The sequence below is a fragment of the Chiroxiphia lanceolata genome, chromosome 16 (genome assembly GCF_009829145.1).
Source record: "Chiroxiphia lanceolata isolate bChiLan1 chromosome 16, bChiLan1.pri, whole genome shotgun sequence".
Taxonomy (NCBI): domain Eukaryota; kingdom Metazoa; phylum Chordata; class Aves; order Passeriformes; family Pipridae; genus Chiroxiphia; species Chiroxiphia lanceolata.
The window spans coordinates 15655324-15674988 of record NC_045652.1 but is presented as its reverse complement, the minus strand read 5'-3'; the positions used below and the strand labels follow the sequence as shown (position 1 = coordinate 15674988).

General features: G+C 55.8%; 1 protein-coding gene across 1 annotated transcript in view; it reads left to right on the top strand.

The window, feature by feature from the left end:
- The window catches only part of PKD1 (polycystin 1, transient receptor potential channel interacting), an 83865-nt gene that overhangs the window by 59073 nt on the left and 5127 nt on the right, over window positions 1–19665 (top strand). The window contains 36 exon segments of the mRNA XM_032704337.1: window positions 490–706; window positions 1154–1304; window positions 1824–1976; window positions 4055–4199; window positions 5025–5627; window positions 6114–6270; window positions 7144–7396; window positions 7966–8161; window positions 8511–8681; window positions 9114–9257; window positions 9541–9751; window positions 10098–10224; window positions 11046–11162; window positions 11553–11602; window positions 11755–11957; window positions 12445–12550; window positions 13236–13354; window positions 13667–13869; window positions 14691–14742; window positions 14745–14807; window positions 14810–14883; window positions 15582–15621; window positions 15624–15719; window positions 16659–16827; window positions 17507–17583; window positions 17586–17639; window positions 17642–17663; window positions 18344–18421; window positions 18423–18467; window positions 18623–18664; window positions 18666–18700; window positions 18703–18794; window positions 18981–19008; window positions 19011–19136; window positions 19139–19214; window positions 19216–19258. Of these exon segments, the coding sequence (XP_032560228.1) occupies window positions 490–706; window positions 1154–1304; window positions 1824–1976; window positions 4055–4199; window positions 5025–5627; window positions 6114–6270; window positions 7144–7396; window positions 7966–8161; window positions 8511–8681; window positions 9114–9257; window positions 9541–9751; window positions 10098–10224; window positions 11046–11162; window positions 11553–11602; window positions 11755–11957; window positions 12445–12550; window positions 13236–13354; window positions 13667–13869; window positions 14691–14742; window positions 14745–14807; window positions 14810–14883; window positions 15582–15621; window positions 15624–15719; window positions 16659–16827; window positions 17507–17583; window positions 17586–17639; window positions 17642–17663; window positions 18344–18421; window positions 18423–18467; window positions 18623–18664; window positions 18666–18700; window positions 18703–18794; window positions 18981–19008; window positions 19011–19136; window positions 19139–19214; window positions 19216–19258 (4538 nt within the window).

The window sequence follows — 19665 nt, the reverse complement described above, 5'->3', positions numbered from 1 at the left end:
GCTGAACTGCCTGAGGGCTGAGCCTCTGTCTAATGTCAGGCTTTGCAGGGCTTGTACAGAAGCCATGGCCTTGGTCAGTGCTGTTCCCAGTCCCAGCAGAGTTATTCCCATTTTTATTTTGATCATGGATTTTTCATAATCCTTTTAAACGTTACAGGACCCAAACACTCCCTCTCACCAGAGCAAGGTGACCCTTGCTGGGGACAGCAGCAAGGGCAGATCTGTAGAATCATCAGAGAATCCTGGAATGGTTTGGGTTAGAAGGGACCTTAAAGCCCATCCAGTCCCACCCTCTGCCGTGGGCAGGGACACCTTCCACTATCCCAGGTTGCTCCAAGCCCCGTCCATGCTGAAGGGCTGAGCGGGGTGGGACACCCCGGGGGAGGGAAGGGGCGCAGCCCAGAGGGGTGGCCCAGGCTTTGGGAAGGTGTGTGCAGCCCCCCCATGCCCTGGCCCCCCTCAGCCCCCCCGTGTGGGTTTGCCTTGCAGGCTGGCGGGACACGGAGGACGCGGAGGGCCCGCTGGTGTACATCCTGCTGGCCTCGCGCCGCCGCCGCGGCCACTTCCACGAGTTCTGCCTCTACAAGGGCAGCCGGGCCGAGCACGGCGCCTTCCTGCCCCCCGGCTTCCACGAGAGCGGCTTCCAGGTGTCCGTGTCCGTCCTCGTGCAGGACCAGCTGGGAGCCACCGTGGTGGCCATTAACAGGTAAGGGTCACCGAAAGCATCAGTGTCCAGCTTGGGCTCCCTGTCCTGAAGGGCCTGGTGGATCCTGGGTGAAAGGTTTGCCTCCTGGAAGAGGCTGTTAGTAGGAAGGGGAGGGGAGGCTCAGCAGAAGTGCAGTACAGAGAATTCCAGTCTTTGTGGGTCATCGCTCAAGGGGAAGATTTTCCCAGAAGTTGCTGTTTTCGTAGAATCTTGGAATCATGGAAATGTTAAGGCTTGAAAAGGCTTCTAAGATCATCAGGTCCCAGAGCTGGGCTGATGAGGAGCCAGATCTCAGGTCCATAGTGGTTTTCCATACAGCTCCTGCAAAGTGGGTGCCAGGGCATCAGCAGTGCTGTCTTTGTGGTTCACCCACCTGCTTCCCTGTTCTCTCCCTTCCCAGCCCTGGTGACAGTCTGCTCTTAACCCAAATCCCTCTTTCCCTTGCAGCTCCATGGAAATTGGCTTACCTGAGGGCTTTCCCAGCCTTTCCCACTGGCTCTACAACCAAACTGACACTGTGCTCCAGGGATTGGTGAAACAGGGGGACCCTCAGCAGGTCATTGAGTACTCCCTGGCCCTCATCACCATCTTAAATGAGGTAACGCAGCTCTTTCTGCCCAAGAGAGGCCTCCAGAAGTCCTTGTAGTCACCAGTAAAGTTCTTGGGCCAGATTTTGTACAATAATGTAGGGAAATTACTAATTCTACAGCATCACCCTCCTGGCAGAATTCCCTTTCACTCCCACCTGAAGTGGGTCCCATCGCTATAGGCAAGGCAGGAATTTTGGGCTATACTTGTGTTTTCCTGCCTGGTAAGGGCCTGCTGCACTCCTGGAAGCCAGGCAGGGATGATCCCCCTGAGCACAGGACTCTGCTTAGCTGGGTGAGGACTACACTGGGCACTACTTAGCTGTCAAGTGCAAGGCTGTTCAGATAATTGCTTGGAAAGCACAAGCAAAATTGAGAAAGTTCTGCTGGGAAACCAGCTCATTAGATCCCTCTGGGGAGAAGCAGAGTCGGGGAGGTACAGAGAGCATGGAAGAGGAGACAAACTCAGCTCATCATCCTCTGAAACAATCTCCTAGATTTCCTCACTCTAAGAGTTTTTCTCCCCGCAGTATGAGAGATCCGTGCTTCTGGAACCTGAGGCTGGGAATGAATTTGAACTCCGGACCTGGACTCGCAACAACATCACGGAGACCCTGAACTCTCTGAAGGTGAACACTGTTGATGACATCCAGCAGATCTCGGCGGCCCTGGCGCAGTGCACGGTACGTTCCCGTCACCACCTCCCGCCTCTGGCCATCCAGCTGCAGCTTAGGTGCTCTCCAATCCTTGTTGTGCTTCCCTGGCTCCCTCCCCGACACAGGGAGGCTCCAGAAATACTGGAATAAAATGCTGAGGGAGTCGCAGAATCTCCGAGGACAGACTGGGCTCCCATCAGGAGTAGCACGAGTAGAGCTGGACCTGCCTTGGGCCAGGGGCCAGCACCAAGGCCTGATGTTCCTCCCAGCCCTGTTTCTACCCTACAAGATGAGAAACCCTCCTTTGCTCTGCTCTGCTGCTGACTGGAAGCGCCTTGTTCCCCAGCCAGTTCCCAGTGCTGGGGCTGCTGCCTGGTGGATTGAGGAGGGAAGAGAGCCCAGTTATATAATGCACTTGGGGTTTGGTGGTCAGCCAGGCTGCTCTGGCACGATCCTCCTCCCTGCCCTTCTAAATCCTTGCTCTGGGGACTGGAGTCTTGGCTGTGCTTCGCCTCCAGCCAGGTCAGGGCCTTGCGCAGCGGGAACAGGCGTCGGAATGATGGACAGACTACTGCATGCCACCCACAGAGTGCCTGTCCTGGGCTCCCTTCTCTGCTTCAGAGCCTGCAGACCTCAGAAATCCCATCTTTATGTTCATCTTTGTCCGGGGTTGGGGCTCAGCACATCCCTTTCCATGCTGGATCGGTTTGTTTCTGTCTCTCCCACCTCCTCCTGCCTCGTGACTCGGTCTTGCTGTGGAAGCTTAGATCTAGAAATAGAATTTTTATTCTACGAGAAAAGCTGACATTCCAGGATTAGTTTGTGCTCTGGATCAGAATGAAAAGCTTAGGAAAACAGTAATCTAGAATTTCCCAAGGGGTTGAGACAAGTGGAGTTCACACATTCCTTTCCTGTAGAAAGGTCCATCAGGGCTGTTACAGTTCTGATTTTACCTACAGGGGAGGGGAAGAATCAGAATTAGTTTATCCTGGAGGGAAAAAAAAAGAATCTCAGTCTTTTCTCCTCCCTAAGTAGGAGCTGCCCTTGGGTGGTTCCTCCCCACAACCCAGTTTCTTCCCCACCTCCCTGATTCCTGACTTGTGGACTCCGATTCACGCACTATGTCCTGGCTTCTCAGAGCTTACAAATAAAAGCAGAAAAGGGGGAATTCGAGACCTGCAGATGCTGTTTTGATTCTTCACCAAAACATGTGGTGAATCACGTCTGAATCCTGTGATGATTAAAAGAAAAAAAGATGAATAAGAGCGAGGAACGGGGTTGTGGTAACAGCTTCCATGTGTTGCCTCAGTCCCTCCCATCCAGCCTCGAGAGTGCGGGAAGCTCCAGGCCATGGCTAGAACATTCTGTTTCTTGGACACATCTGGGAGCAAAGGGAGGACATCCATCATGCTGAGTGGCAGGGTCCCTCCCACAGCTTTCAGGAGTATTTGGACACTGAAACGGATTCAGTTAGGGCTAAACCCTGCTTCCATTGGTGGGAGCGGAGTGGATGGAGGAATCCTATCCAGCCTTTTCTGGTTGGGTTCTTTGGGAATAGCGTGTAGCCCCAGAGGGAAGATGTGCATGGTCCTTACAAGTGAACTCCAGGGAACAGGAATATAGACTCATAGAATTCTGGAATGGCTTCGGTTGGAAGGGACCTTAAAGCTTATCCAGTCCCATCCCCTGCCATGGGCAGGGACACCTTCCACTATGCCAGGTTGTTCCAAGCCCTGTCCATCCTGGCCTTGAACTCTTCCAGGGATGGGGCAGCCACAGCTGCTCTGGGCAATAATATGCTCCCTTTATTCCTCTTTCCAACCCAAAAGCATCCCCTGTCAGTCTCTGCCATGCCTGCCTGTGTGCTGGCACATTGGAATGTCATGAGAGGTGGATGGAAGAGTCTTGGAGACGCCGTAACTTGTTGGCCCCTCTCAGTGTGGGCAGGGCAGCCATGGTGTCTGCTGTCCCCTCCCCAGGAAGAGCAGGGGTGACTTTCAGAATAGAAAGATCTTTGCAGGACTGAGCCAGCTGGACTTGCCCGCACCTGCCTCCTCTTTTTCTGGGGATGTTCCTGCTCCATCAGACCCTGTTTCCCTTTGCAGGTGGCGAGCAAGGAGCTTGTGTGCAAGTCGTGCCTGACAAGGACCTTGAACAAGCTGGAGACCATGATGACCATTCTGCAGGGGGAAACAACCCAGGGCACTGTGACTCCGACCGGCATCGCTGACAACATCCTCAACATCACAGGTGAGCTCTGTCCTGCAGCGTGGGGACATGTGACCAGGGCACAGGGCTCCTGCTGAGGGGAGCTTTGGAGGCCTCCTCCTCTGCCATTTGGGGTTTGGCCTTCTCAAGCTGTTAGGAAATTGCATCTGACACGTGATTTGGAGTGTGGCATCCCAGTATTCTCTTCCCCCTCATGTTTCCCAGGGTTGTCCTGGCTTTGGCAGCTTCTCTGCGGACATTTAAATATGACAGTTGTTAATAAACTCCCTTAATACTCCTAAGAAACTCACTAATTCTCCAGGGATTTCTCTTTTCAGTAAACAATGAGTAACAGCTATGGCTTCCAGATGCTTGTCTTCTGGTTGGAGTCTGAGGAGGCTTTCAGACTTCACTGGGGCATCTGTGAACACTGTGTGGAAATTCCCACCTGGTTGACCTGGGAGGAAGCAGAGGCACATTCTCTGCAGTCCTTTCTGAGTGTTCTCCACTTTATAGTGCAAAGAGTTAGTAACATATGTTTGTTTTATCCTTTCCTTCCCTATTTTCTGATCTGTGGTTCTAGTCACTACACAGGAGGAAAATAAAACCAGTTGTGATTAAGTATTTCTCACCAAACTTTGTAGATTAGAGAGGCTGCAGGAATTTCTGGCAGCTCTGTTTTTAGCTCTGGGCTACAAATACTTCCAGTGGGGAAGGTCATGTGCAGAGTGTGGAGTAACAGTGAGAAGACAGTAAGGGAAGCCTTGTCTAATTGTTTTGGGAAGGTGTCAGGTGTTATCTGGACTCTAGAGTTATCCAGGCAATTTACCACTTCCTCTGTTTGCACCTTTGTTTCTCTCCTGGCAGGTGACCTAATCCACCTTGTCAATACGGTTTCACAAGAATCCAATCCCCAGGAGCTGCTTGCTGATTCCCACAGCTTGCTGCTGGCTCCCAAAGCCTACAACCTGTCTTCCAGCCTGATGCGCATCCTCATGAAGTCCCGAGTGCTGAACGAAGAGCCCCTTGAGCTGGTGGGAGGAGAAATTAAGGCCACAGGCAAGAGGTCTGACCCCTTTAACTTGCTTTGCTACGAAAACACACCAAACTGCCAGTTCTCCATCCCCCAGGCCTTCAACTCCACCCTTTCCAACCTGACGGATGTCATTCAAGTCATGTTCCAAGTGGACTCCAATCCTTTCCCTTTTGGTTACATCAGCAACTACACTGTGTCCACCAAGGTGGCCTCCATGGAGTTCCAGACACACAACGGGGTGCAGATCCCCATCGGGAGCCTGGACTCGGAGAAAGCCATCACTGTGATGGTGTCAAACAACACAGATCCCGACAACCTCGCTGCTGGCACGGAAGTCATCGAGCCAAGGACGTCTGTGAACCTGATTGTGAACATGGAGAGCAACAACAGAGAAGCAGGACTGCATTTCCAGCTCACCTACAGAGTCCTCAATGGTAGCACAGACAAATGCATTTCTTCTCGCTCTTTGTTCTTCCCGTGGGAGAGGAGGGCTGGGTGCTGCTGCAAAGGAGAGCTGTGTCAAGGGAAAACTGGGGTGAGAGAGGATACCAGGGGTAGCCTGCAGGTTCCACACTGCATGGTTGAGGTTCTGGCTGTCTCAGGCATTATCCAGTGCCCAGAGTCATCCTTGTTTGTGGATTCTGGCACTGAGAAGCCTTTTGCTGTTCTCAGCCCTTCTGTTGAGCCACATTAGCACTGGAGGGAGTTGGTCCAGTCCCAATCCTGGGCAGGTACGATGGTATCCAGTGCTCAGGGTTCCTCTGAGCTGCAGACTGAAGGTGCAGTCTGGAAAAGTATCTCTCCTGACTTTCTGCATTCCTGATTCTCCTCCCTGAGCACCCAGTGCTGGCAGCAGGCTTGTGGTCGAGTCTCCCAGGTGTTTCTGAAGCCCCCTGTGTCTGTCCCCCCTCCCCACACAGATCACTACCTTGCCAGCGAGCCCGAGCCGTTCATCATGGCCTATCTCCATCACGAGCCCCAGCCCAACGAGCACAACTGCACTGCCTCCAAGAAAATCGGCCTGGATGCCCTGGCTGGAAGTGACCACAAACTCTACACCTTCTTCACCTCACCCAGGTAAGAGAAATCTCCCTGGTGGTCCCTGTCACCCAGGGGTACCTGATACCTGCTGGAGTCTGGCTGCAGCTTGTCCAGGCTTCCATCCTCTGTGCACCGTGATCCCAGAGCTGCCCAGCTTTAGCAGGACTCTTCCCAAGGGACTCACACTGACCTTGGTGGGTTCAGGGTTTGCTTTATGCAGCTCATGAAACCCTTTCCCAGAGCAAATCTTGTTCTTGTTCTGTGGTGAAACCTTCAGAGATCACCTCTGTCCTCCCAGCTCCCCTTCCCAGTGGGTGAGAGGAGAACACCACATCCCTTGTGGGCTCCCAAAAGCTCCTTTCTTCTTATCAGAGCAGTCATTCCTGCAACTCCAGTTGCTACCTTGCCCTGGAGCACGTGTTCATGCCTTGGATTATTTAGGAGCCATTCCTAGGCATTATCTGAGGAGAAAAGATGGGCAGCTTGGCAATAGGTGGGGCAAGAGTGGAGCCACTGTTATGCAAGGTGGCACAGCTTCCATGGCTTTTGGGAACAGGATGCTCAAAGAGGAATAAATCATCCTAATCAAATCTCCTCTCAGCCAAGATTCATGGAAGTGTCGTGGGAGTCAGTGGGACACAGGGAAGGGCGAGTGGGAGAGCTGGGCAGGGAGGATGTGCAGTAGTGCTCCAGGTGCTGAAATAATACAAAATGAAGGATTCAGGTGGTCTGAGTATCTGCACTGCCAAAGAGTGTAAATCATACCATTTTCACTGAGCTTCTCCTCTTCACTGTGTGCTCCCCTGCCCCTGCAGCTGGATGCTTTCCATGGGCACACATCCATCGGAACAGGCTTTGTGTCCCTTCAGAAGGTGGGTTAGTCATCTCCTTGCTCTTTCCCTTCTCCAGAACGGATGATCCCATCCAGAGATACTACCTGAACATCACCAACCACTTCAGCTGGTCTCCGGTGGAGGTGACGCTGGGGCTCTACACGTCCCTGTGCCAGTACTTCAGCGAGCGGGAGAAGCGCTGGAAAACAGAAGGAATTGTCCCCCTGGAGGAGACCAGGCCAGACCAGGCTGTGTGCTTAACCCAGCACCTCACTGCCTTTGGGGCCAGCCTGTTTGTGCCCCCAAACTCTGTCCAGTTCATCTTCCCTGTGAGTACCCCCACGCAGAGGCTGAGCAGTGTTGTCACATGCTGAGCAGTTGTCACATGTTGTCACCTCGCAAAGCCTGGGGTTCCTGTCGCCTTCCTGTTCGAGCTGGGTCGGGCTGCCCTGTGCCCACCTGGCACCAGCACAGGCACCTGGGAGCCTTTTGGAGGTGCAGATGGGCACAGCTCACAGAGGGTTGTGTCCTCTGGTTGGGAATCCTGGCTGCTGCTGAAAACAGACCTTTGGCAGATGGCTTTAGTCCCCGATCTGGACACCTCGCAGCCTGTTCACCTCTTAGGGAGATGCCAAACTCTCCTTCCAGCTGTCACCCACCACTGTTTTATCCCAGGGAATTGCACCTGCCAGCTGCTCCCTGCTTCCCAAGGGTATCCAAGCCCTTCCTCGCTCTGTCCCTGTGACGTGAGCGGGAGCAGAGAGCTCCTGGCAGCTGCTGCTGTGGTCCGTGGGATCACGTCTGAGCGGTGATGAGAGCCAGGAAGGAGGCAGGGAATGGGAAGAGAGGTCCTCCCGGGGAAGGAGAGTTGCCTTTCAACGTTTTTCTTTCCTCCCAGGCCCCAGGCCCAGGCCTGAACTACATCGTCCTGCTGACGTGTGCCGTGTGCTTTGTGACCTACTCGGTGGCTGCGCTGATCGTGCACAAGCTGGACATGATCGACCTGCACCGGGTGGGAGTGATTCCCTTCTGCGGGAAGAACGGGATGTACAAATACGAGATCCTGGTGAAGACGGGCTGGGGCAGAGGATCAGGTGAGCCCACAGGCTGCTCCCATGTGTGGTGCCTCAGGTGACATCTGTGTAGTTCACCTGGTCTGACCTCAGCACGTCACCCACTGAATGTCCCCTGCAGGGCCCAGAGCTGAGCTGGTGCTTGAAGCAGCTCTGAGCAGTCAGTCCAGAGCTTCCCAGAGTGTTCCCAGTTCTTATTGGGTGATGATGGGACAGGTCAAAAACCATGGAGTCACAGACTGCTTTGGGTTGGAAGGTTCCTTAGAGGTCATCTCACTCCAGCCCCACTGGTGCAGGTCCCTGGCCGGACAGCGGGGCTGGAACGGCCACACCTCAGGTGGGCTTCAGTCAGTGAGCCCCTTCCCTGCAGGTACCACGGCCCACGTGGGGATCGCCCTGTACGGGGTGGACAACAGGAGTGGTCACAGACACCTGGATGGGGACAACGCCTTCCACCGCAACAGCCTGGACGTGTTCCAGATCGCCACGGAGCGCAGCCTCGGCAGCATCTGGCGCATCCGCATCTGGCACGACAACAAAGGTGGGACAGCAGCAGCTGTGTGGGCTGGGGCACGTGGATGGTTTGGGCCAGAACCAGGCTCTGATCCACCCGATACCTGGACCAGGAGAGAGGGACGAGAGCCTACAGTGGCTCCTGGTGACCTGCTGGCTTGGGGGGACATTGCTGGGGAGGGATGTGGAGTCTCCATCATGGGGAATTCCACAGGCTGGCCACATGTCATCCCAGACACATATGATGCCATGTGCTCTGTGCTGTGACAGTATCTGTAAATGTCACCTCAGGGGTGAGCTGGCTGTGCCAAGCTTTTCTGGGTACTATGCCTTTTCCCATTGGAGATGATTATGGTGTCACAGGGAACTGCTGCTGTCCCACTGACAGGTCCTTGTGTGGCCCTCTCAGCTTTGCAGGGAATATCTGCCATGAAATATTTCTCCATCTCTTCCCTTTTAGGACTCAGCCCCTCCTGGTACCTGCAGCATGTCATCGTGCGGGACCTGCAGAGCAGCAAGAGCTACTTCTTCCTGGTGAACGACTGGCTGTCGGTGGAGAGCGAGGACAACGATGGCATGGTGGAGAAGGAGGTGTTTGCTGCCAGTGAGTGCTCACCCCGGGTGTGGGTTTGGGGTGCTGAGCGGTTCTCGTGGCACAGGAGAGCAGGGAGACCCTGGAGCCTCCACACTGGCTCTTCCTCATGGCAGTGATGCCAAGTGCTCTGCTGGGTCTTTTGTGCTGGAGGACAGGGCACGGCAAAGACCCGTGCAGGAGAGAATCACAGAACCATGGAGTTGTTGAAGTTGTCTGTGGGGAGGGGTGTGGTGTGCCCAGCCAGGTCCCCTCTGCAGCGCAGCCACCCTCAGTGTCCCTCTCTTGTCCCCAGGTGAGACGGAGCTGAGGAGCTTCTCGCGGATCTTCGTGGCGGAGCTGCAGCGAGGCTTCTTTGAGAAGCACGTGTGGCTGTCGCTGTGGGACCGCCCGCCCCGCAGCCGCTTCACCCGCGTCCAGAGGGCCACCTGCTGCTCCCTCCTCATCTTCCTCTTCCTCTGCGCCAACGCCGTGTGGTACGGCGTGGTGGGCAACGTCCACCTCAGGTGCGCTGGGCCCTCGGTGCCCTGGCCAGCCCCCACCCTCCTCAGGGCCCCTCCTGCCCGTCCCATTGGGGCAGGACAGACCTTAAACCCGCGGGAAACAGCTACCTTGGTTGTGGCCTTGAGCCTGTCCTCATTCTAAAGAACTGGGAGCGGGGCATGGATGAGGGATGGCCAAGGACAGTCAGATTTTGGGTTTGCTGTGCCATCTGTTAGCACTGCCCAGGCCTGTTTCTTTCTCTGCCCATCTGAAATACCTGGTTGTGCACTTTTGTCTCCTACTTTCTTACCTGGCAACCCCAAATGCTCCTGCTGACACCTGCCTCTGGTCTCTCTTGATTCTCTGCAGCAACGTGGCCGTTTCCAACCTGATCCCTGTGAGTGTGGACACAGTGGCTGTTGGTCTGGTGTCCAGTGTGGTGGTTTATCCCCTCTACCTGGTCATTTTATTTCTCTTCCGGATGGCTCGTGGCAAGGTAAGGAGGAGGAATGGTTGCAGGCTGCTCTGATGGGTGGGATGCCACCAGCTTTGCTAATCTGAGGCTAAATTTTGCCCTTGCTGGGACCTCACCCCTCCAGCACTCACCACTCCACACCATTCCAAGTGGTCTCTGCACTTGTGCTCCAGTTGTGCTGCACCATGGCCAGACCCTTCCCTTAGCGAGTCTCTGCCTCCCTCCCTGACCTCAGATCACTGCCTGGACTCTGACAATGCCCAGAGACCAAAAGGGCAAGTTTTAGAAGCTGTTCAGGCACCTCCTCCCTCTTGATTTCAGTGTGTGACAGGCACTCAAATGCCATGCAAAGGCACAGCCCTTTGCTGCACTGGCAGGAGCCCTGGAGGTGCTCAGTGGAGTCTCTCTAATGGAATGTCTGCCCTGGGTACAGCTCAGCTGGCTGAGCAGAGCTGTGGTTAAGCAGCTGGGAAGGGATTAGCTGGGGATTTAATGACTAGTTAGGCACAATTAACAGCCCCATTAAGTATTGCAGCCAGCTGCTCAGGGACTGATGAGCAGCAAATGTGTCTGATGTTCCTTGTTCCTGTAAGCACACAGGAACAAACTTTCAAACTTATGGGGCTTCCTGGGAGCTTGTCCCTGGGGAAGCCTGGGTGGCACTGGGCTGTGGTGTATGTGGGTACAGGTGTCCAGGGGGCCTGGAAGGCAGTGCAGGATGGGTCTGTGTCTGTTCTCAGCCCCCCTGGGCAGGTCTGGGCTCCCCAGCAGAGCAGGGAGCTGGAGGGATCCTCAGCAGCACTGACAATGTCACGTCCATCCCTCCTTCCTGTCCCCTGCAGGTCTCCATCAGCCACACAGTGACTCACTCAGACCAGCAGTCCTTGGAGATTGACAACTACCTGGACTCCTCAATCCTCGACAGCTCCTTCCCCACCTTCCCCGGGCTCCAAGCAGAGGTAACCTGCTTCCTTCCCCACAGCTGGACAGGCTGCACAGGTCTGTGTGCTCCCTGCAGGGACACAGTGCCCACCCCAGCTGTCAGGGGGAGAGCTCAGGCACTCAGGTGCCTCTGGAAAATGCCAGTGCTGGGGGAGAACACTTCATCCCTTCATCCCTCACCTGCCCAGGCCAATCCCAGATCCAGTAGCTGTCTCCAGCTGTCTGTGGACATGGATCTTCCCAGGGTGCCTGTGGGTTATCTCTGGAGGGGAGCAGGCTCCTGGAGGTGTGGGCCCAGAGCTAACAGCACCTTCAGCTTCCCAGTGACCGCTGGTGTTCACAACCTGCTGCTTTAACCAGGCACAGACCAGTGTCACGTGCCTGAAGTGCCTCTGTTTCCTCTACAGGCTTTCTCTGAGCAAACCAAAACAGATCTGTTCTTGGAGGACTCCAAAAGGTGAGGAGGTTTCTGGGGATGGAGTGAGCAGGAGTCTAGTTTCTGCTTTGCTGGGCTGGGGTTGTGCTGTTTCCCTGCAGACGTTCCTACCCACTTCCTTTTCTCCTGCTTCCCCACATGGACCTGACGCCCCCATTCCTGTTTTCCTGCAGCCTGGTGCGATGGCCCTCCAGTGAGGCCCTGCTCAGCTGGCCAGACCTCCTCAGTGACCCCTCCATCATGGGCAACACCATCCAGAAGCTGAAGAGAGGCCGGGCCAGCCGCCACCTCGGGCTCGAGGCCCCGCTGGCCACCGAGGAGGACAGTTTGTCCCTTGGCATTCACCAGGGACAGCCTCGGTACTTCTCTGCCTCAGGTTAGAGAGGCAGAGGTGCAGAGCTGCTGCCATCACCACTGGCTTCACTTTGAAGGGCAGAGGAGGAGGGTTGGGTCTGCTTAACAAGGGTTTTAGTCTGGGAAAGCAGAAATCCTGGTAGGGATCAGTCTGAAGTGAGCGGTCCCACACTGCCAGCAGACTGGGAGCAAGGAGGGGTGTGTTTCCATGGGAGCACTGCAAGCAACCAGTTCTTTCTCACTGGTTGCAAAGCCACAGTGTGTCCCTGAGCCTCTGTAAGTGGCTGGAGAAGGAGAACTTGGCTCCCTGAACCAGCAGTTTCCTGCCTGGCTCTGCAGGAGCTGGGGCTGGACAGGAGCTGGGGGACAGGGAGCAGGGGAGGGCTGTCCATGGAGAAGGACATCACCCTGGCCCTCCTCCTCCTCCCCAGGGTGCAGAGCCATGCCCTGGTGTGGTGCTGGGCGCTGTGCTTGTGCCAAATGCTCTTTGTGCTCTGTCCCTTTCCCAGACGAGGATCTGATCCGGCAGATCCTGGCGGATGGAGCCAGCGGCATCTCCCACTCCCAGGACCTGGGGCCGTACATGAGGGCTGAAACAGATCTGATCTCAGGCCTGTAAGTGTTTGGGGGGCAGAGTCCCCACTGAGCCCGAGCCTCCTGCCCCTTGTCCTCCCTCGCAGCCCCAGTGTCACCCCAGCTGAGCCGAGCTGGATTCGGGACATTTCCATGGGTCACTGTGTTCCTGCTGGCCATGATTCCCACAGCCCCCACAGCCAGCGCTCCAGGAGGGCATGGCTATCCTTCCAGGAGCCACCTGGAATATCCCTTAAAGCCTCAACTGTGCCTCCAGCACTTCTGGGCTGCTGGCAAAGTGCTGGGATTCGGGTTCACTTCATGGCACTGAAGGAAGGGAGAAGGAGTTGAATCTTTGTTATAACATGCCCAGAGCACCCTGCTGGGCACCCTGACCACCACCCAGCCAGGCTGGCAGCCCACCAGTGGTAGCCACTGCAGAGTGGCAGATCAAAGGAGGGAAAAGACTTTCAGCCCTTGCCCATGAGATGCAGAGCAGTGTCTGTGTCCCTTGTGTGTGTGTCTGTCCCAGGACTGGTCACTGGTGCTGACACTGGAGTTCAGCCCCTCTCAGTGCCAGCAGTGACACAGCTCACCTTTGCTCTCAGTGCCAGCAGTGACACAGCTGTCACCCCTTTGCCCTCTCAGTGCCAGCAGTGACACAGCTGTCACCCCTTTGCCCTCTCAGTGCCAGCAGTGACACAGCTGTCACCCTTTGCCTCGGCAGGTCCAGTGTGTTTGGGGAGAAGGTGGAGACTGTCATGATGCAGAAGCTGAACGACAAAGGGCAGAGCATGGCAGCTCCTCCCAGGGAAGTGAGCAGATCAGCCAAGTCCACATGGACAGGTACCAGGGCTGTGCCCATCAGGGCAGGGTGGGGGGGTGCAGGGACAGGGGCCATCCCACACAGCAGCACTTGGGGGAGCAGAATGGAAATAGAAAAGGAGTCTTAGGGAAGGCAGCTCCCTGCTTGGGTTATATCTGCTGTTTCCTACCAACTTCTTCTGGAGCTTGGATCTCTTCATGTGCTGTTTAGTGGGAAATGTTTGGGATAATCCCTCCAAACTCACCCAGGATGGGTGATGAGCTCAGCCCTTCCTGTGCCCACTGGGACCCTTTGGCAGGAATGTTCACATTTGCTTTCCCTCCTCCTCCCAGTTGCAGACCAAACGTTCAGGAAGCGCTTGCTCCCACCCTGGTGCTCCTACCTGGCTCATGGCATCAGCCTCCTGCTCTTCGCCACCTCCACGGGGGTCTCCGTGTGGATCGGGGTGGGCTTTTCCTCCAGCGTGGCCCTCATGTGGCTCATCTCAGGGATATTCAGCTTTCTGGCATCCTTCCTGGTCTGGGAGCCCCTGAAGGTGAGGATACCATGGCACACCTGTACTTGTGTGTGTGTGTCAGCTGTAATTCATGTCTTGTCCAGCTACTGATCACAGAATCACTGAATGGGGGGGGTTGGAAAAGCCCTTAAGGTTGTCGAGTCCAACCATCAGCCAACCACCATGTTCACCACTGACCCATGTCCTCAAGTGCCACCCCCACACGGTTTTTGAGCATTTCCAGGGATGATGAGTCCACCACTGCCCTGGGCAGCCTGTGCCAGGGCTGGACAGCCTTTTCCATGAAGAAATTGAGTCAGGCTGGACCTGATGTTAACTGAATGGTCTCTGTGTCCCTCAGAAAGGGAAGGATGTGGATGAAGGATGGGGAGGCAGGGCTGGTGGCAGGACTGGTGGCAGGGAGGAGCTGTGCTGTGCCGGCTGTGCTCGAGGGCCCTCAGGAGCTGCTGCTGGAATGTCCAGGTGACACAGCTCTCTGCAGGCTCAGGACTCTACAACTCTCTACAACTACCTGAAAGGAGGTTGTAGCCAGGTGGGGGTTGGTCTCTTTTCCCAGGCAACTATCAGCAAGACAAGAGGGCATGGGTCTCAAGTTGTGCCAGGGGAAGTTTAGGTTAGATATTAGAAAGAATTTCTTTACAGAGCGAGTAATCAGCCATTGGAATGGGCTGCCCAGGGAAGTGGTGGATTCTCTGTCCCTGGAGGTTTTTAAGAAGAGACTGGATGTGGCATCAGTGCCATGGTCTGGAGCTGCAGCGGTAGTGGATCCAGGGTTGGACTTGATGATCTCGGAGGTCCCTTCCAACCCAGCTGATTCTGTGACTCTCCCTGCCCCCCAGGTGCTGCTGGAAGCCCTGTATTTCTCCCTGGTTGCCAAGCGCCTGCACCCCGAGGGGACGACACGCTGGTGGAGCAGCCCTGCGTGGAACACGTGTCGGAGAAGATCAGCAAAGTGCGGCCCCGCAGGGCTTCGCCCTCTTCCAGGCCAAGGAGGAGGCCAGGAAGGTCAAACTGCTGCACAGGATGCTGAAGGTGGGACATCTCCTGCTGCCTGGTGCCCAGGGCAGAGGGCTGAGATACATCCTGGCGTGGGTCCTCCCAGTCCAGCTGGGATCCCCTCAGCTAGTGGGTACATGTTTTCAGCTTCTGCCTCAGTTTCCCCATCTGTAAAAGTCTGGCAGTGATTTCATCTTCTCTTTGGAGCTCTGAGGGGGCTGGAAAGCAGAACCATGAGGGGGTTGATTTGGAGCAGCTGGTGTTTGGCTCCATAACTCGGGTGTTTGAGGTTAGGGCAAGGTTTGAGTGTGGAGCAGACACCAACTTGCATGGGAAAATCCATTAGTTGAGTCTTTTGAAATGCAACTTCTTGTCTGGGAGCAGAAAATTCAGCCTTTGTAGTTCATTCAGTACTGATCCTCCACTTGTGCTGGGAATACACAGCTGCTTTGATGGAATCAGGTTATTTTTAACTGAGTGATTCCCCTTTAAAGATGGAACTCCCCATAACCATTGGCTAAGCTGAACTGACAGCACATAGGAGCTCTTTCAACAAAGAATCTTGTTATGAGCCTGTGATCTGGGTTTCATTTTAAACTGCTCCCCATATGAAAAAAAAGAGAACAGCCTGCTCAGAGTCCTGATCCTGCTGCACAGCAGTGGAAGGCACTGCTCTGCTGCAGGATTGGGATCCAGCTCCTCCATGCAATCCCTTTCTACTCTCTTTTTCCCAGAATTTCCTCATCTACATGATGTTCTTGCTGGTGATCCTGCTCCCAACTACGGGGACACGTCCCGCACCAGCCGGGCCTTCCTCCTGCAGAGCTCCATCAAGCAGCAGCTGGGCAGCAGTGAATTCTCCTCATCAAGAGGTATGCCCAGGCCCTGGGATGGGGGATGAGTGCTGGTGTGTCAGGGAAGCTGGATGTGGGGTCGTGCTCCACCAGTCTCTCCCATAAAAGGTTCCCGACTGCACTGGGAGCACTGGTGTGGAGCTGGGACTCGCACACGAGCCTGGCTTGGCAGTGAGCAGGTCCCCTTTGTGCCTTTGGTTTCTTCTCTCTTGGAGAACAGAGGGGTCTCTGGAGGTGGAGAGGTTTAATTTCTCTGTGGGAAGGGGCTGTGTGAGTTACTGACATTGAACTTACTGGAGCTGTTCTAAAGGACGCAAGTTTCTCTATGTCCAAAATTTACAACAGTAAGGTTTAACATGAAACAGGGTCATGAACCAGAAATGACACCTCGTGGAGTCCTGCCCTTCCTTCCTCTGCACTTTTGGTTTAACTGGGTGAAATTTTCCCAGCTGAGTTTTCACACCACTGGGAATTCCACAAGTCCAGCCTGACCCTGGAACACTGCCTGGGGTTGAGGGTGTCTCCTCCAGAGCCCTTGGTTCTGTGCACATCAGCGTGGCTTGGCTGAGCCAAAGTCACTGGAGCTTTGATTTCACCACAGTGTGGCAGGAGTTATTCCAGTGAGTTTGGTAGAGTTTTTGGGGTGAAAGTGGTGTAAAGGGGGATAATCTGGTCCTAAGTAGCTGTCTTCCCACTGCTGCCACATACCCCCTGCTCTGATCCTCATCCAGGTGCCAAGTGGATTCAGTCACTTTTAGGTCTGTCAAATAATCCCTTTTCTGACTCATCCCAGCCCCTGGAATGGGTGGGAATGTGCCTGCTGGCTGGGAGGAGAGCAGCCAGCTTGGCTCAGTGCCTCATCCAGGTGACCCCCCCAGGATGGGTGGGACTGCAGAGCTGACCTGGCGAGCTGACATGGGACTCTGCTCCCTCACACACCGTGTCCCCTCGAGCAAGCGGTCGAGACACGGGTGTCGGGGAGCTGCACAACAAGGGCGGGAGCAGGAGAGCACGCACACGCTGGGCACCGGCCGGCTGAGCGCCAGCTCCGCGCAGCAGGGTACGTGGGCAGGGAGCTCTGCTCCCACAGCGGGCTGGGGACAGTCCTGGAGGACCAAATGGGCAGGTATGGGTGCAGCTGGGGCTGAGGAAGGCAGCAGAGGTTACACAGCGAGTTTTGGTTTGTAGTTGTGGCTTCAGTGAGTCCCGGTTCTGCTCCAGAGATGAAGGGGCAGATGGTCATGGAATACTGGAATGGTTTGGGTTGGGATCGCGAACACGCCAAAGGGTAACACACACAGCCAGGAGGTCTAATCCAAGCCACAGAACAGTCGCCAACTGGCCTGGACACTTCCAGGATGGGGCAGCCACAGCTTCTACTGGGAAACCTGTGCCAGGGCCTCCATCCTCACAGGGAAGAATTTCTCCCCAGTATCCCATTAACCCAGTTAGTTTAAAGCCAGTGGTGTATTCCAGGAGCAGAGTGGTGGTCATAGTTACCCCAAGGCTGATTGGGATGCCGTGTTTCCACTTGTACCCAGCAAATCCACTCTGAGATGGCGGTGTGGATATATCATGACTCCTAACATTTCCTTATTAGATCCCTTCTTTTCTTAATCCCTAATTCTGCATGCCTTTCCCCTCACCCTGGTGAAATCATGAGAGAAAGGTGGGTTGATGTCTGGAGGGTGGCTGAGGTGGAGGTGGAGGGTTTGGGGAGGAGGCGAGTACTGGGGGTGTGAGCTCAGCTGTACCCAGCACTGGCTGTGGACTGCCTGGGGGTGACAGTGTGGTCTACATTCCAGCCGAGTGCCATGCCAGGACATCCTGCCTGGCGTGGGCAGGGCCCAGAGAAGCTGCACTGACCAGCACAGCTTTGCCACCGTGACTATGGCACAGGCTCGGAGAGGGCAGCGGGGAATGTGACGGCGGGCGTGGCCCATCCCCACCGGACATGGCAGGGTAAGGGGCTGCCCAGCCTGCTCCCACCCCTGCTCCATCCCCTGTCCTGCAGAGATGGGGCAGCTGGTCCTTGCAGACCTTTACAAGGTCTTTACTGTGGGTTTTGTGCCCTGGGTGGTTCCCAGCCCTTCCTCAGCGAGGCCAACTCCAGCCCCTGAGCCTGGCAAAGGGCAAACAGACACAAATGCCAAGAGGCTTCCCATGGGCACAGCCACACTGGCGTGGGAGGAGTGGTGGGGGGCACCCAGCTTCCCTGGGGATGTGAATGTCACCCCGAACTGTGAACCGCACAGTGTTGGCTGCTCGGGGGGCCCAGAGGCAGAGAGTTCAACTCTCCACCTTCCAGGGTAGAGACAGGGGGGTAACCCAGCACCCACAGAGCAGCACTCGATGTCTGTCAGGGGGTGATGAGAGGTTGTCTGCACACTGGACATAAATCACTGTTGGTTTCTGCTCTAGTTGGACCCTGGAGGCATCTTCTGGGCCACCACAGGGCCTGGGGCTGTCCTGAGGTTGGAACACTGGGGTGGATCAATGCACTACTATGATTGTCTTGGGAAATAAATGCTGAGGCAGCTCTCGAGGGGCAGGATCTGCATCTGCACACGTGCTCTGGCCTGCCACGAAGGAGAGCAGCCAGTGCCCTTCAGCCTCACACCGTGGCTCCTCTTCCTCTGCAGGATCTGGTACTGGGGTTACATCTCCTTCTACGACAGCAGCGGGTACGTGCAGGAGCTGGGCCCTTCATGGAGGAGAGCCGGGCCAGCTGGACTTCCTGCAGCAGCACACGTGGATCGACAACATGTGAGTGTGGCAGGGACAGAGGACGGTGTCCTGCTGCAGCCAGGGTTTTCAGGGATTCTGATGGGGTGTCACAGGGAACAGGATCAATGATCCCACCCAGCAGTGGCCCTGGAGCTGGTGTTGTCCCAGTCCCTGAGACTGCTCTAACCCCACAGGAGCCGGCAGTGTTTTGTGGAGCTGCTGCAGTACAACCAAGCGGGACCTGCACGTGGCCATCACCCTGCGCCTGGAATTCCGGGATCTGGCCAGGCCATCGCGCCGCTCACCATCAGACCCTTCCCGCTGCTGCGGGGGGGTCACCCTGCAGCTCTCATGATGGTCAGTGTGGTACCTCCCCTGCACCCCTCTGCCCTTGGGGTCACTGCAGGGGTGGCTCTGAGGACCCTCACCCGGGCTGGTCACTGTGCACTCAAGCTCCCCTGCTGAATCCTCTTGTCCCATGCCTCTCTATTCCTGCTCTCCTGGTGACCTCTCTGTTCCTCCTTCCCTGGTGACCTCTCATCCCTCCCCCAGGTCTTCCTCATGATGTTTGTGGTTTACTTCGTGTGTCGGAGTCACTGTCCATCAAGAAGGAAGGCAGAGCCTATTCACCCAGTGGCAACTACGGCCAGTGGCTCTTCATCCTGCTCACCACGAGCACTGTGGTGGTTCACCTCAGCCAGGCCACCCTCGTGACCAGCAGTGGCTCAAGTACCTCAACAACCGCAGGGGCTTCACCAACTTCTACCAGGTGGCCTTTCTCAGCTCCGTTCAGCAGCCTGGCCGCCCCGCTCTTCCTCCTGACTGTGCAGGTATGGGAGCTTGGGGGGGAGCAGCACATGGGCATTGGGTGCTTCGGTCCTCCCGTGCCAGCCTGTCATCTCTGTGTGGTCCCTGGCAGGGCCAGCAAAGGGCTCTGAAGGAAAACATGCAGGATGAGGTCTGATCAGGCATGGTTGGATGCTGCTGCCACATCAGACCCTGCTGCAGGGCAGAGGGGTGGCAGCGAGGCCACGTGTGTCTCTGCTGTAGCACTTTGGGTCTCTACAGCCTCTGGGCCCCCAATTCCCTTGGCAGATCCAGCCAAGTATGGCTGATGGGATGAGTTTGTCTGCAGGGAACCTGTGGCCTGGGATGGTCTGTGCTCTGCCAGGGTTTGCATTTCTCGGACGTGTGTGAGAGACCCTCCCCGTGCTGGAGGGGTCCGTGCTGTAACACC